Here is a 16,588-nt window from a genome sequence, read left to right on the forward strand (position 1 = left end):
GCATGTGCCCTGTGGAGCCAATCGTAAGGAGGGATGGAATACGAGGCATATCTCCACCAATCAGAGGTCAAAGTCTCATTTCTTCCGCCTCAACCCCACCCTTACCTTCTCGCGTGTTCCCTCAGGAATTCAGGTTCTTCCTCAACGTGTTTCCACGGCAACCCTCTAGTTGTCGCCTTCAGAAATGGAAAAACCTCCCGGTCTTCTCCAAAAGGCAGGATAACATGATTAGAATGTCCTTCGAAAGCTGGACTACAATGCCCAGATGACACTTGGTGCCAATTCTTTCTATTTATTTCCCAGCGTGCTCAGCGGGCCCTCCAACGACGAAGACGCTAGGGCAGATGAGAAGATAAGAGAAGTTCGCACAGCCCTCTGGGAAACGGAGTCTTGGCGTTGGCTCGCGGAGGCTCCCGGCTGGAGTAGTTCTGATATTCTCTCCGCAACGGAAGTGGCTGCAAGAAGGCGCGTGTGCCAACTCTGCGGACCAGTCTCGAGGTGAGGAGACGCCGGGGCTGGGATCGCTGAGGACTCTGGAGGCTTGTGGGCTCGGTCCTTCCTAAGGGGTAACGGAATGATCTTGGGGCGTGATCGGCACTGGGCGCGTCGCCTTGGGGGGTGGGTATCTAGGTGGAGTCTTGTTCAGAGCTTGTAATGGGCCAGGCTCTTGCTAAAGTAATTTCTGGTCCTCACCCGCAGCCTTGAGAGGAGCGATGCTATTTTATATTTTGGTTGAGGCTGAAGGAGGAACTGAGTTGCCTGAAGTCCTTGGCAGAGCTGGGCAGGATCTTGAGGGATGAATGAATGGGAGTTCTTTAGGGTGTCAGGGTGTTTACCATTTATTTGAGCGCTTTCTGTACGCCAGGCACCACGCCGTTCTCGCATTTTATTCTGTAACCTCCGCAGGGGCTCCCCGGTCTTATTGGATTCTCTTGGCGTTAGGATCATCTGGGGAATCAGAATTTTTTAGACTTTATAAAGTCAATAGGATGCATATTTCATAATTCAGCTACATAATTACACCCGCAGCGAGATCTGGGGCAGTTCTTGAAAATCGTACACTTCTGCCGGAAAAGGCGTGAAGATTCTCAGTGAAGGGGATTAAAGACTACACATAGCCTGTAGCAATTTGAGCTCGGTTTTGCTGTCAATTTATGAATAAAGTTCCGGTTTTCTGAGCCTTTTGTTTTTAGAATTGCAGATAAAGCGAATGTGGATTTGTTGTTATCTGCCTTATTTTGTACCTATAGAAACTGAAGCCCAATGATCTGGCCATAGTCCCACATAAAGAAGAGGCAAGATTCCTTGACTCCAGGGCTTAAGGCTTTCCAGTTCCCCACTTATTTGGCTCAAGTTACTACCACAGGCTGGTTGACCTTGAGCTTCACAACAGCTCCAGTTTCTTCCCTCCCAGGGCTGAGAGTGTGGACAGAACGTGCTTTGGAAACTATGTACAGTGCTCAAACTCAGATGTCTCTGAGGGTCAGGCAGATAAGATAAAGGAGAGAAGAGGACTGGGTGAGGGCAGTGGGGAGCCTTCGGGGCTCACCCCTGACAAGGGGGGTAGCTCTAAATGGCCTCCAACAAACTAGCTTGGTGGGAATGCAGACCCAGTGTGGCCAAGTCTTAGGACTTTTCAGAAGACGGAAATGGAATTTTTAGGTGAAATTTCCCAGCTTTCAAGTTTGGGATGAAAAGGATTTTCTGTCAAAACATTCCCTGCCAGCTCAGGGTCAGAAAAAACATCTGTGGATCAGACATAGAGAACAGGCTTGTGGTTGCCAAGGGGGCCGGAGGTGGGGGGGGAGGGGTAGATTGAGAGTTTAGGGTTAGCCTTTTACTAAATATAAAATGGATAAACAACAAGGTCCAGGAGTTCCCGTCGTGGCGCAGTGGTTAACAAATCCGACTAGGAACCATGAGGTTGCGGGTTCGGTCCCTGCCCTTGCTCAGTGGGTTAACGATCCGGCGTTGCCGTGAGCTGTGGTGTAGGTTGCAGATGCGGCTCGGATCCCACTTTGCTGTGGCTCTGGCGTAGGCTGGCGGCCACAGCTCCGATTAGACCCCTAGCCTGGGAACCTCCATATGCCGCAGGAGCAGCCCAAGAAATAGCAAAAAGACACACACACACAAAAAAAAAAAAAAGGTCCTACTCTATAGCCCAGAGAACTACATTATATTAAGATATTATATTTAATATCTTAAGATAAACCATAATAAGAATATGAAAAAGAATGTATGTATAACTGAATCACTGCTGTACAGGAGAAATTAACACGATATTGTAAATCAACTATACTTTAATAAAATAATTTTTTTCAGAAAAACTTCTTTAAGAATCATTGGAGTTCCCGTCGTGGCTCAGTGGTTAACAAATCCGACTAGGAACCATGAGGTTGCAGGTTCAATCTCTGGCCTTGCTCAGTGGGTTGGGGATCCAGCGTTGCCGTGAGCTGTGGTGTAGGTTGCAGACGTGGCTCGGATCCTGCGTTGCTGTGGCTGTGGTGTAGGCCGGCAGCTACAGCTCCAATTCGACCCCTAGCCTGGGAACCTCCATATGCCTCGGGAGCGGCTCAAGAAAAGGCAAAAAAAAAAAAAAAAAAAAATTATACTCTCAAGTGAAGGCTTAACCTCTGTTGTGAAGAAAATCTTTGTTGTTGTTGTTTTGGCCACCCAGAGGCATGTGGAATTCCCCGGCCAGGGATCAGATCCGAGTTGCAGTTTCAAGCTAAGCTGCAGCTGCGGCAGCAGTGGATCCTTAAGCCACTGTGCTGGGCCCCGGATCAAACCTATGTCCCAATGCTCCAGGTATGCTGTCACAGCAGGAACTCACATTTTTTCCCCATAACTTTGGTGCCCCACCCTGACCAGAAGTGCTATGATTTATTACTTTTAATTATTCTGGGTAGAGTGAATATTTATACCTTCACTCTAGAAATACTGAAGTGTTCAATTTTGAAATGCTTTCCCTGCCCTACTGCACTGGCATTTTAATGGAAATACACCTTATATATAATATAATGGATCACCTTTTAATTAATTAATTTATCTTTTTATAGCCACACCTGCAGTATATGGAAGTTCCCAAGCTAGGGGTTCAAATCGGAGCTGCAGCTGCTGGCCTATGCCACAGCCACAGCAACACCAGATCCTTAACCTACTGAGCGAGGCCAGGGATCCAGCCCGCATCCTCAATGCCACTTAACCCACCGACCTGCGACTGGAACTCTGGATCACCTTTTTAAAATCTGAAGATTTGTGAATTCAAAGCATATCTGACCCCAGAGGCTAAAGAATTACGGACCTGTGTCATTGCTGCTTGGTGATTTAGAATGTTCCCACACTCCGTGGATATATGCCACTTAGGAAATACACAGAAGCCACACCATTGGTATGGTATTTTGTATATTATGGGTCATGAAAATAATTCAGTGGTCAGTGACCATGATTTTTTTTTTAGTGAAGTAAAATAGGAGCTCCTGTTATGGCCCATTAGGTTAAGAACCCAGCTAGTCTCCATTGAGGATGTAGGTTTGATCCCTGGCCTCACTCAGTGGGTTATGGATCTGGAATTAGCTATGGCATAGGCAGCACAGCTCCGATTAGACCCCTAGCCTGGGAACTTCCCTATGCCGCAGGTGCGGCCCTAAAAAGACACACACACACACACAAAAACTCATTAAAATTTTTTTTTAAATTTAAAAAAGGCTGATGAAATCATGCTGTTGCAGAAATAGCAAGAGTTTTGGAGGCTCCCCTGGACTCAGGTCTTAGAGATGATCACCAGAAATCCCAGAAGCAACGTCCCAAGTGTTCAGTTAGAGACACTTGTATTGTCAACACATACTTTAAAAGAACCTACTGTGTGCCAGACACTGTGCTGTGCTGAGACATGGCAGTGAGCAAGACAGAAGGTTCCATCAAGGTGATCGATCCCCCCCCCCCCCTTTTTTGCCTTTTGCCTTTTCTGGGGCTGCTCCCACGGCATATGGAGGTTCCCAGGCTAGGGGTCTAATCAGAGCTGTAGCTGCCGGCCTACACCAGAGCCACGACAACTCGGGATCCGAGCTGCATCTGCGACCTACACCACAGCTCACGGCAATGCTGGATCCTTAACCCACTGAGCAAGGTCAGGGATCGAACCTGCAACCTCATGATTCCCAGTGGGATTCGTTAACCACTGAGCCACGACAGGAACTCCAAGGTGATCGATCTTAATCTCCACATCTCCCAGGCATGTACTTCCTGACTGTGATAAGTGCTAAGATCAGGTGTGAAGTTGCTTTCTAGGCTCTGAAGCACAGTAGCAATGAGCTGGGCTGGCGGAGTTTCAATAAATTTGTTGTTGTGATTTCTACAGGGAGATTCGTGTTCTAACTCATCCTCCCACTTCTGGACATTTTAGGGCTCATCCAGCATGGCCAGAGAGTCAGCCCTAGGAGGAAGGGGCCCTTTCTCCCAGCTCCTGCGTTCTTTCCGCAGCCCTGCCAACCAGGATTGCGATGGGGAAGGAGGAGGAGCTTAAATGAGGACTCTGGCTGCAAGGCCTCAGTCAGCTATGACTGAGGTGAGTTGAGGGTCCTTCCTGTCCTAATGGGTCATCCCCAGAGGCTGCGCAGCTGGCCTGCCTTCATTCCGGTTCACTGTCTTATGATAACTCCCATCCATCTTCCTAAAGCTCTCCTGCTCGGTACCCTTCCAGGAATCCTCACTGCTTACAGGATGCAATCCAGGTTTCTCAGCGCACCCCTGCATGATCTGGGTCCTGCCTCCCTTCACTGTATCCTCCCTACACAACCAACACTCCTTTCTAGGCCTGTGACCTGTGCTTTCCCGCTTCCTGCCTTTGCTCAGGCTCCTCCCTCTGCTAGAAGGCTCTGCCCATCATCTCTGACCCCTCTGTCTTACACAGCCTTCCAGACCCAGCTCACCCCCTGACCTTTCCTGGCAGTATCAGCTCTTCCCCGTTCTGGTCTTGCCCATCACCTCTGCCACCGCCCCTGTAGCACAGACCCACCCTGCCCATATCTGTGCACCCCTCCAGACTAGGTACTCCTTGGGGATGGGTACTGATTGGCATTCATCTCTGGGTCCCCAGGGACCAGCATAGGCCTGGCACACAGGAAGCCTCAAGGTGTTTGTTAAATGAATGAATGAAAACTTTCCTCTGTGTGCCAGATATTTGCTTATTCATACTAACCCAATTTGAATATCCTCCACTCCAGGAAGCTTTCCTGGACTCCACTGCAACATCCTCACTCCCTCCCCTGGCCACACAGCTCTGGATACCTCCCTAGTCACAGCCCTGTCTCCTCATACTCACTGTGGGCCTCCCTGGTGTCTGTCCATCAGACCATAAGCTTCCCCCCAGGTGAAGGACCAGATGCCAAGCCTCCAGCATCCTTAAAGGGGTCTGGCACACAGGAGAAGTGATTGTTGAATAAATGAATGCTCTGACCTTCTTGCTCTCCTTTATAAAATTCTCTGGGGCTCCCCAGTGCCCCACAGATCAAGGCCATACCCTCCACCACTATTTCCAGGGGTCCTGTCCAGCAGAGTTGAGGAGTCAAGGAAAGGAAGCTCTCTGGTGTCCTCTGATCTGGCTCCTGCTAAAAAAGCCTCTTTGGCTCATCCCTTTCAGCAGGATATAGACAGCAACTGTTTCAACCACAAATGACAGAAAACTGGTTTAAGGTCAAGAGACCGTATAGAGCACAGAACCAAAGAGGCCAGAGGTGGGGCTGGCTGGATCTTCTGGGTCAACCCGTATGGTCAGGACCCAGCTTCAGCCCCACTTCATATTGGCTCCCATTCTCTTTTTTTTTTTTTTTTTTTGACACCCTCTGGAGGGCTTTTGCCCCCCTCCAAGTTTGTGCTGAATCTAATAAGACCACTGTTCACTGACCAGTTCCCCAGAAATGCAGGAGGCAGAGGAGCAGCCAAGTGGCATGGGGAGGAAACGGTTTGCCACAAGTGGAACGTGGGCCCTTAAATCTGGAGCGCAGAAGAATAAAGAGGGCAGAGGGGTGCGGCAGCTCTGGATTCAAAACCTTCACAGCCATGGCAGCCCAGTGCAGGGCGTGGGCCTCTTTGGATGAGGATTCACATAGATCAACTGCGAAAATGTATCAGTGAACCTGGAAGAGTCAGAATCATAGGGCCAAGACAAAAAAAAAAAAAAAAAAAAAAAAAAAAGGAGTTCCCGTTGTGGCGCAGTGGTTAACGAATCCGACTAGGAACCATGAGGTTGCAGGTTCGGTCCCTGCCCTTGCTCAGTGGGTTAACGATCCGGCGTTGCCGTGAGCTGTGGTGTAGGTTGCAGACGCGGCTCGGATCCCGTGTTGCTGTGGCTCTGGTGTAGGCCGGTGGCTACAGCTCCGATTCGACCCCTAGCCTGGGAACCTCCATATGCTGCAGGAGTGGCCCAAGAAATAGCAACAACAACAACAACAACAACAAAAAAGACAAAAGACAAAAAAAAAAAAAGAAGAATCATAGGGCCAGAAAGCAGAGGGTGGATGCCAGGGACTGGGGGGGGGGGGGGGAGTACGGAATTAGCCTTTAGTGGGGACAGAGTTTCAGTTGTGCAAGATGACAAGAGTTCTAGAGATGGCCAGTGCTGATGGCTACACCACTGAGCCGTACACTTCAGAACAGTTACCACGGGAAATTTTATGTTATGTATATTTTCCTACAATTAAAAAAAAAAGATGGAGTTCCCTGGTGGCTCAGCAGGTTAAGGATCTGGCATCACTGCTTTGGCCTGGGATTGATCCCTGGCCCAGGGACTAATGCATGCCATGGGCAGGGCCAAAAAAGGGGTGGTGGAGAAAAAAAATCCACCACTGAGGTGTCAGACAAATCTGAATCCAGACTTTGAATATGGTCCATGTAGTCGGTGATAGGAAGGAGTTATACTGGTTCTTTTTTTTGGCTTTTGGCTTTTGTCTTTTTAGGGCCACACCCGTGGCATATGGAGATTCTTAGGCTAGGGGTCTAATCGGAGCTGTAGCTGCCAGCCTGCACCACAGCCACAGTGATGCAGGATCCGAGCCATGTCTGCAACCTACACCACAGCTCATGGCAACACCAGATTCTTAACCCACTGAGTGAGGCCATGGATCTAACCCGCAACCTCATGGCTCCTAGTCAGATTCGTTTCTGCTGTGCTATGACGGGAACTCCTATGCTGGTTTTTGTTTTTTGTTTTTGAGGGTTTTTTTGCCAAGGCATGCAGTGGCTTGAAGTAGGATCTTAGATTCCAGACTAGACACTGAACCCAGGCCACAGTGGTACAAGTGCCGAGTCCCAACTACCAGACCACCGGGGAACTCCTAGAACTTATATTGCGGATGCTAAAATGTTCACAGTAAAATCAGATGCTTGCTGGGAATAACTTTGAAATGTCTCAGCAAAAAAAAAAAAAAAAAAAAGAGGCTTAATGAACAAAGGAGATTCCGTAATACAAACAAAATCATCAACAAACACTGAAAAAGCAAAAGCCAAGGTAAGTGGGTGTTCAGATCGGGCAGACCTGCCTGCGTGACCTTGAAGGGACATCACGTCTCACCTTCAAGACTCCTTGTCCTTGCCTGGAAAATAGGGGAGGCCCAGCTTCTCACATCTGAAGTTTCTCACAAGGCATTTTTTTTTGCCAAAGTCTGGCACGTGGTGGGTAAGGGTGCCGAGCGAGCCCCTCCCTGACCCCAGCCCCACAGTCACTGACAGTATGTTGCATTCTAGGAGTTTGTGACCCTCCAGGACGTAGCCATGGACTTCACCTTGGAGGACTGGGAGCAGCTGAGGCTGGACCAGAGCAACCTGTTCTGGGACACAGCGCTGGACAACTACCAGAGCCTCTTCCTGCTCAGTGAGTGTCCACCCGGGCCCTGCAGGGTCCCTGGAGTCACCAAGCCCAGCAGCCGGCCCTTGGGAGCTGTGTGCTGGATGAAGTGCTGACTAGTCAGGGAAGCCAGAAGTTCCCTGCTAAGCAGCTGGATGCCCTGCCTCACTGATGTTATCTAGTTGGTGACAGTGCTCTTCTTTCCCTGCAGACCCCCCCAGACCCAACGTGACTTCCCGTCCAGATGGTGGGAAAGAGCTGGAGGCCCTGGCAAAAGGGAGCCCAGAGTCAACAGCCCCTGGTGAGTGGGTAGCGAGGACCCACCAGCACCCAGTGGGAGGGTGGAAGGTCATGGGGTGTGGTCCTTTTGTGGGCCCTCCGTCTGGGGGACCTCCATCCAGCCCCGTCATCTCGGCCCCCCTGGGCTTCACTTGCCATGTGCTGGCTTCAAGTCCGGAACCCTCATCCTGCATCTCCCTCTGTGTTAGCAGTCCTGGTGCCCTTTCTCTGTCTCCTCTGTGTTCTTCCAGGCTTAGCAGAGGTTGGCCTTCCATTTCCTGCATTGGTCTTGCCACCTTCCTGTCTTGTGCCCTCAGCACCATGGACCCCTTGGTCTGTTTCACCCCACTTCCTGCAGGCCCAGCCCTGCTTCCTGGTCCACAGGGCCCAGCAGATGCCCCACCCATTAGTAACTCAAGCCCAGGCTTCAAAGCTTCCAAGAGCATCCAGTCTGCTCTCTCCCAGGCCACAGTTTCTTCTAGGACATAAGGTTAGGCAGTGTGGATTCCCAAGGTGTTAATGCTGGTCGAGACAACTGCAGGAGGAGAAAGCAGGGGCAGGGCCCTGGCCCAAGGGATCAGAGAAGGCCTTTTCTTTCCGTGGCATATGGAAGTTCCCAAGTTAGGGGTCAAATCGAGCTACAGCTGCCAGCCTACACCACAGCTCACAGCAATGCCCACTGAGCAGGGTCAGGCATCAAACCCAAATCTTCATGGATACTGGTCAGATTTGTTTCTGCCGTGCCACAGTGGGAACTCCCGAGATAGCCTTTTCTCATTGATAGACCATTAATGTGAAGAAAAGGGCCCCCAAACCAGGGGCCATGGAGTGGTAGCTGCATGGCTCAGTCTCAGCCTGTTACACTCCTGCCACCCCCCACCCCCTGACAGCATGCAGCTCTGTTCTTGGCTCATGTCTCATGAGCTCCTAAACCTGGGCCTTCTGTAGCCTCCCGTTGAGCACATAACCACCCTGGCCCTGTCTCCTCCATCTCCTTGCCAGACAGGCCTGACTCAGGACCCATCATCTGTTCTCCCTCTTTCCTGTTCTCAGCCTGCCTATCCTCTCTCCCTCCTCCCCCCACCAGGGGTGGGGGCACAGGAGACATTTGCACTTGCCCTCTCTTTCAGACACAGCTGAGACCAAGACCTCTCCTCTGCCCCAGGACCTCTTGGCAGAAGGACTCTCCCAGGAGATTTTAGAGACATTTTCCAAGGATGGCCTCTGGAACTCCCATTTGGGAGAAGCCTGCATAGGCCAGAGCTGGTTAGATAGTTTGCTGGGAGATCCAGAAAGTCTTCTGAGTTCTGATATTGTTACCAGCAAGGAAAGCCCCAAACTTGGTCCCAAGTCCCTCCTTTTTCTAGGGGCGGATTCTGTGACTTGTGATCTTCCTGAAAAGAGCCTAACACCAGCAAACTCTCAGGAATGTGGGAATGACTTTGGCTGCTTCTCAGAACAGAGCCAACAGGATACCATCCAGGGAGGGGAGAAACCATATAAATGTAGTGAGTGTGGGAAGAGCTTCAGCCGGAGTTACCATCTGATCCAGCACTGGGTTATTCACACTAGGGAGGAACCCACTGTGCACCAAGAGTATGAGAATGATTTCAGCCAGAGCACTTGTCTTTTTGTGCAACCAGTGACTCACACAGACTACAAATCCTGTGTTGTGTGTAACAAGTGCGGGGAAACTTTCAGTCAGAATACACAACTCCTGTGGCATCAGAAAATTCACACCAAAGAAAAACCATGTAAGAGTCAAGACAGTGACCATCCATCAGGTCACAACTCACAGCCTGTTGAGCATCAGAAAACCCACCCAGGTGGCAAATCCTACAAATGTAAAGAATGTGGCAAGGGTTTCAGTCAAACATTTCACTTCACCCGGCATCAGAAGACCCACACTCGGAAACGCTATGAATGTGCCAAATGCAAGGCGACCTTCAACTTTAATAAATATCTCCTCCAACATCAGAAAATCCATGCTCCAAAAAGGATATTTGAATGTCAGGAGTGCGGGAAGGCCTTCAGGCAAAACTCCTTGCTCCTCAAACACCAGTCTGTTCACACCAGAGAAAAGCCTTATAAGTGTGACGAGTGTGGGAAACCCTTCAGCCATATCCTGACCCTAAAGATCCACCAGAGTGTTCACAGTGGAGAGAAGCCTTATAAATGCAATGACTGTGGGAAAGCCTTTTACCGAAACACTCACCTTAATGAACACCGGAGGATTCACACAGGCTACAAGCCCCACAAATGTCACAAATGTGTCAAGAGTTTCAGCCGGCTCTCCCACCTGATTCGACACCTGTCCATTCATACCACAGAAAAACCCTACACCTGTGCCGACTGCAAGGAGACCTTCAGCCATAATGAATACCTTATCCAGCACCAGAAAATCCACATGGTGGAAGCCCCCTATGAATGTCAGGAGTGTGGTGAGCGCTTCATTTGCCACTCAACCCTAACTTGCCACCAGAGTGTACACATCAGAGAAAAACAAGGACTTGATAAAAGTAGGAAGATCTTGGATGAGAACCCAGAGCAGACAGAGCATCCAAAGGTCAGCAAGAAGTGCTTTAAGTGTGACGAGTGTGAGAAAACCTTCAGCTGCAGCAAATACCTGACTCAGCACAAGAGGATTCACACCAGGGTGAAGCCCTTTGAGTGTGACCAGTGTGGGAAAGCCTTTGGCCAAAGTAACCAGCTCATTCACCACCAGAGGATCCACACTGGGGTGAAGCCATATGAGTGTGGGGACTGCAGGAAGGCCTTCATTCACAGCACCTCCCTCACCAAACATCAGTCCACCCACAAGAGTGAGCAACTCTTTAAATTTAACGAATGTAGTAAGACCTTACACCAAAGTGCATACCTCTTAGAACATCAGTTAACCCACCCTGCAGAGAAGCCCTTTAAACATTACATGTGTGATGAAGTCTCTGCCCACAGTAACTACCTTATTCAGCATCAGGGAACTCAGGCTGGAAAGGAGTCCTTTGAGCATCACGAATGTGGGGAAATGGTCCAGCAGAGCTCGTGCCTTTCCCAGCATCAGAGAGTTCGCACAATTGAGAAACCCTACAAATGTGGTGATTGTGGGAAAACCTTCAGCCTGGGTGCTCAGCTTGTCCAACACCAGAGAGTGCACACAGGAGAAAAGCCTTACATTTGTCAGGAATGCGGGAAAGCCTTCAGCCAGAGCTCATGCCTTTCTAAGCATCAGAGAGTTCACACAGGTGAGAAGCCCTATGAATGTGGCTACTGTGGGAAAACCTTCAGCCGGGGTGCACCACTCGTCCGACACCAAAGAATTCATACCGGAGAAAAGCCTTACGTTTGTCAGGAATGTGGGAAAGCCTTCCGCCAGAGCTCATGCCTCTCTAAACATCAGAGGATCCACACTGGGGAGAAGCCCTATGTGTGTACCGAATGTGGGAAAGCTTTTGCCCAGAAAGCAAATCTGACACAACATGAGAGAACTCACACGGGGGAGAAGCCTTATGTTTGTGATGTGTGTGGGAAAGCCTTTGGCCTTAGCAGTCATCTCAGTCAGCACCAGAGAATTCACATGCAGGAGAAAGCCTAACATTGTCCACACTGTCAGAAAGCCTTTTGCTGCTGCTCATGCCTCAACCAACATCAGTGAGTTCACACACTCAAAAGTAGCAAGTAGCAAGCCTCCCATGGCTTCTGGGTGGCAGCAGCATCCCAGATAACTGAGAATGTTACTCTGAAGCCTTAAGTTGAAACCATCCCAGTGTAAGCATACCCCTCCATAAGTAGTCAAAATCTTTATTAATAAAGATTGGAACATTTGATGACTTTGATTAAAACAAGGAAAACACAAACATTGAGAAGCTGTGGAGCATCAGAATTCAAAGGTAGACTGGAGCCAGTCTGCTGAGTTAAATCCCGGCTCTGTTATTTGCCCCTTCAGTGACCTGGGAGAGTCATGGACCCTGTCAGGGTCTCAGTGTCCTCATCTGTAAGATGGGCACCTTAACAGTTACCTACCTCAAAAGGCTGTTGTGAGGATAAGGAGATGCAAAGCACTTAGAACTATATGCCCAGCACATACTAAGTACTTGCCATGTGTGAGCTACTAATATACATCAGATATAACAAATACACTCTTTTACATTAAAATGAAGAGACAATTAAGCATCCCCCTCTATATAATTGCAGTTAATGTTATTACTAGTATTATGTGTGGCTTTAACTTTTAAAGGTTCCCTTCCAAATAACCTTGGTTCCTTTTGTGTCCTATCCACTATGTGACCCAGTCACATGTTTGTTGAGGTAAAACTGTACAAAGAGATTAGACTCTGACACTTAATATCTTTCATATTTTTGGTGCTAAAGTTTAGGTGTATGTGTTTTGTGCTCTTGGGATCTTCAAACGTTGCACCTGGAGTTGTGCGTTTTGGTTCTGTTGTTGAAGTGGGAACTTAGTGGCTGACCATTCACACCACAGTGAGGAATGTATTGACTTTCAAGTGGCTTCCTGCCCTTAGGATCTCCATCTAGGCAACAGCACTGATATATATTGAGGGGGTGGGAACTCAAATTGATAAGTGTGTCCAAGAGTTTTGACACCATAGAGGTCAGAGGCCCTGTGGAAGGTTGGCAGCCACTGTGTGTGTGTGTGTGTGTGTGTGTGTGTGTGTACGTGTGCACGCACAATCTGTGTAACTAATGACCTTGTCATTTTGTATTTTTTTAAAACTAATGACCTTGTTCTGTGGACCAGTGTAGAAATGCCTTTCATGTCTGTGCATTGGTTCTCTGATTAAAGTGCATTTGAGTCTTTTGTGGGTTGCTTTTCTTAGCTCAGTGCTATGCATCTGGCCAGAGGCTGGGCATGTGCAGTCACTACCTGCCAAGTGCTCAAAGTCTGGGAGGGAGGTGAGGGCTGTTAATGGTGAAAACCATCTCATGTGGACCACCAGTGGTGACTCAGTTTCAGCTAGCTCTCAGTACATTATCAAACAGCACTTTTCCATTCTTGTGCAATCCTACTTAATTAGGGAGGAAGCATGGACAGTGTGTTCATTCCTCTTCAGTTACAAAGCCACAGTAGGCTTCAGGCCCAGGCAAGAGTTGTAGCCAGAATTTAATATTGTTTTGCTCTCCTGGCATTTTACTTCCCCTCTCCCCCTTTTTCCTTTTACTGACAAGAGATAACAGTTTCTTACCCATGATAGTGGTAGCAAGTCCTCTTTAAAAATAAATTTAAGTTTAAAAAAAAAAAAAAAACCGATTGAAAGGAAAATGAGTGGCACACATCTATAGACCAAAAAAAAAAAAAAAAAAAAAAAATTGATGGTGGTATATCAATTTGAGATTGAGGTTGAGGAACACTCAGCTAAGGCCTTACATCCTGCCAGTGGACTCTTCAGGTCTCATGACCTTTCTGGTCAGCCTAATAGAAAGTGGCTTTAACACTTTCCGTCTCCCAAGGACTCCAAACCCTGCACTTTGGATGGGCAATGCTATCTGTTAAAAATGTGCAAAGGGTAGTTTTCAGTGCATCTACTCTTAGAGCAAACTTCCATTTAAGGCAAGTGATTTTGGTAATTCAGTCACAGTCACTGAAAGTTTTAAAGGGTGTGGATGGAAAGAAATAGGTTAGGAGAATGTTGGTACAGGAAGTGGCATCTTAGGAAGATGGAAGGTGGCCCCTCTGCAAAAACCAAGGAAGTGGCATGAGGATACCTAAGAGAGATACAATTCTGATAAAATTGTACCAGAGTGCCTGCAAAAGTGTGGGCTCAATCCCCAGCCCCACAATGGATTAAAGTATCTGGTGTTGCTGCAGCTGTGGAAATAATCAGTTAAGGATTGAGGTGAGGTCATATTGGGAGTAGGGTAGCGCTCTGAATCTAACTACTGATGTTCTTATAAGAAGAGGAAAGGACATAGAGAGACACAGAGAAAAAGGCCATGTGAAGATGGAGGCAGAGATTTGACTAATGCAGCCACAAGCTGACAAAAAACATCAGGAGCCACCAGAAGCTGGAATATGCAAGGACAGATACCCCTAGAGCCTCTGGAGGGAGCATGGCCCTGCTGACACCTTGATTTTGAACTACTGTCTTCCCAGAACTGTGAGAGTCAATTTCTGTTGTTTTAAGCCACCAAGTTTGTGGTACTCTATTACAGCAGCTCTAAGCAGCTAATATAGGGAGTCAGCCTTAGATGAATCAACATTTTAGGAGGCAAAGTGAGCAGATAGGACAAAACTAGGTCACTGGTGACACTGTTGAGCTCCTAGATCAAACCTTAACTGAACACCTTTTTGACTTTGGACTTTGTGGTTTCCCAAGCCAGTAACTCTCTTGTGTTGTTTAAGCCAAGTGGAGGCAGGCTTCCTATTCATCACAGCCAAAGAATTCCTGGCTGATAAACTGCTTTAATTCATTGCTTCATCCCTCAGTTGGAAAAGCATGTTATAAACTAAGTGAGGGAGACATTGAGGTTTTCAGACCAATTCCTTATAAGCTTTGGTGTCATTATCAGAACTACACAATTGAGACCTCATGGCTAGTGGCTGGAAGGCATTACAGTTGAGGTCACTGATCTCACTCTAGACCCAAGTGGTTAACAGAGTGCCCCCCACAGGTGGAGCCCCCTAAGTGAAAACTATCCGAACATTGTGACAGTCACACTCTGAAAGCTCATGGGAGAGATGAAGCACTTTCTTGGAGCATCCTCATGTCCAGAGGAGATACTGTGATCCCAAGTGGAGGGCTGAGGAATTCTAAGGCTCAGAGAGGCACAGGGTCTTAACTTCCAAACACCAAACAAAAGGCTGGGATTCAAAATTCCAGTCCCACACTTCCCACCATGCTACCATTTCTGGCTCTGCCATGGGTGGCTTGGTGAGCAAGGTGATGTCGAAGCTTTGTGGAGGGCAGAAGCCACAAGTTTCACCTCAGTCAGATAAATCATTAAGAAGTCACTTATGATGTCACTGGGGCAACTGGGATGGACAGAAATTCATATTCATATGTAGGTTTTCTGAATTTCTCTCCCTAATGGTTCAATACAGCAATATTATCAGCCCTTCCTAGGGGATCAAGGGTTGGGACCTGAATTGAAGCCTCAGAGCAAGGATCGCGCTCAGCCATCCCTCCATCTACCCTTCCAATCTGCCACTTCCATCTAAAGGTAGAAGAAAAAAATATAAAAGGAATGAAGTACTGAACAGTCTTGCAATTCCACAAAAATTTAAAGAATTACCATCTGAATCAGCAATTCCACTCCTAGGTGTCTACCCAAGAGAAATGACTACACACATGTCCACACAAAAAGGCATATATGGGAGTTCCCGTCTTGGCACAGGGGAAATGAATCCGACTAGGAACCATGAGGTTGCAGGTTTGATCCTTGGCCTTGCTCAGTGGGTTAAGGATCCGGTGTTGCCGTGAGCTGTGGTGTAGGTTGCAGACAAGGCTTGGATCTGGCATTGCTGTGGCTGTGGTGTAGCCCGGCAGCAACAGCTCCAATTAGACCCCTAGCATGGGAACCTCCATATGCCGTGGGTGTGGCCCTAAAAAGACAAAAAAAAAAAAAAAAAAAAAAAAAGCATATACAAATGTTCACTACAGCATGATTATTAATAATCAAAAAGGGGAAATACTCCAAGTGTCCATCAACAGATGAAGAGATGAATAAAATGTAGTCTATCCATCCAATGGAATATTATTCAGCCTTGAAAAGGAAGTTCTGACACATACTACAACATGGATGAACCTTAAAAACATTAATACTAATTGAAATAAGCCAGTTAGTGGAGTTCCTATCATGGCTCAGCAGAAACAATCTAACTAATATCCATGAGAACACAGGTTCAACCCCTGGTCTTGCTCAGTGGGTTAAGGATCTGACATTGCCATGACCTGTGGTGTAGATTGCAGATATGGCTTGGATCTGGCATTGCTGTGGCTGTGGCAGAGGCCAGTGGCTACAGCTCCAATTCAACCCCTAGCCTGGGAACCTCCGTATGCCGTGGGTTGGGCCCTATAAAGACAAAAAAAATTTAAAAAAGAAAGAAGCCAATTAGAAAAGGACAAATGCAGTATGATTTCACTTATATGAAGTCCCTAGAGTAGTCAAATTCATAGAGACAGAAAGCAGAACAGTGGTTGCCAGAAGCTGGGGAAAAGGGGCGTGAGGAATTAGTTTATTAGTATAGAGTTTCAGTTTTACAAAATGAAAAGAGCTACATGTGGATGTTTGGTGGTGATGGCCACACAACACTATGAATTTTTTTTTTTAATTAATAGGGCCACCCCCAAGGTATATGGAAGTTCCTGGGATAGGGATCAAATCAGAGCTGTAGCTGGCCTACACCATAGCCACAGCAATGCCCAATCTGAGCTGCATCTGCGACCTGCATCACAGCTCACTGCAATGCTGGATCCTTAACCCACTGAGCAAAGCCAGGGATCAAACCCT

General features: G+C 47.9%; 2 protein-coding genes across 29 annotated transcripts in view; one reads left to right on the top strand and one right to left on the bottom strand.

The window, feature by feature from the left end:
• VRK3 (VRK serine/threonine kinase 3) overlaps nucleotides 1-16,588 on the bottom strand; it is a 79,967-nt gene that overhangs the window by 36,445 nt on the left and 26,934 nt on the right. For 17 of the 25 annotated variants that reach the window (XR_014806567.1, XM_084961681.1, XM_084961676.1 and 14 more), the window contains one exon: nucleotides 106-948. The gene's annotated coding sequence lies outside the window, so the exon portion shown is untranslated. Of the gene's footprint in view, nucleotides 1-105; nucleotides 949-5,323; nucleotides 5,414-16,588 lie in introns of all 25 variants that reach the window. The other 8 variants (XM_084961683.1, XM_084961687.1, XM_084961682.1 and 5 more) reach the window with 3 other exon arrangements.
• ZNF473 (zinc finger protein 473) lies at nucleotides 425-12,938 on the top strand. Of its 4 annotated transcripts, none has more exons than XM_021094774.2 (5): nucleotides 425-498; nucleotides 4,406-4,567; nucleotides 7,744-7,870; nucleotides 8,055-8,144; nucleotides 9,253-12,938. In XM_021094774.2, the coding sequence occupies exons 2-5, from the start codon at nucleotides 4,526-4,528 to the stop codon at nucleotides 11,712-11,714; spliced, it is 2,721 nt and encodes a 906-aa protein (XP_020950433.1). In that variant the 5' UTR covers nucleotides 425-498; nucleotides 4,406-4,525; the 3' UTR covers nucleotides 11,715-12,938. The 4 variants fall into 4 exon arrangements, with proteins under 4 accessions (XP_020950433.1, XP_084817514.1, XP_013854136.1 ...); XM_084961388.1 differs by having other exon boundaries at nucleotides 9,490-12,938; XM_013998682.3 differs by lacking the exon at nucleotides 4,406-4,567.

This window comes from Sus scrofa, chromosome 6 (assembly GCF_054392235.1).
Source record: "Sus scrofa isolate SSC_HxYL_T2T_F1_AM1 chromosome 6, Sscrofa_HxYL_maternal_Yorkshire_Landrace_v2.0, whole genome shotgun sequence".
NCBI lineage: Eukaryota > Metazoa > Chordata > Mammalia > Artiodactyla > Suidae > Sus > Sus scrofa.

Bases quoted from the DNA above. Each gene is read 5' to 3' on its own strand.
- ZNF473 (XM_021094774.2), top strand. From the start codon at position 4,526: ATGAGGACTCTGGCTGCAAGGCCTCAGTCAGCTATGACTGAG. The intron at 4,568-7,743 runs GTGAGTTGAGGG...GTTGCATTCTAG, and splicing joins CTCAGTCAGCTATGACTGAG to GAGTTTGTGACCCTCCAGGA. The intron at 7,871-8,054 runs GTGAGTGTCCAC...CTTTCCCTGCAG, and splicing joins CCAGAGCCTCTTCCTGCTCA to ACCCCCCCAGACCCAACGTG.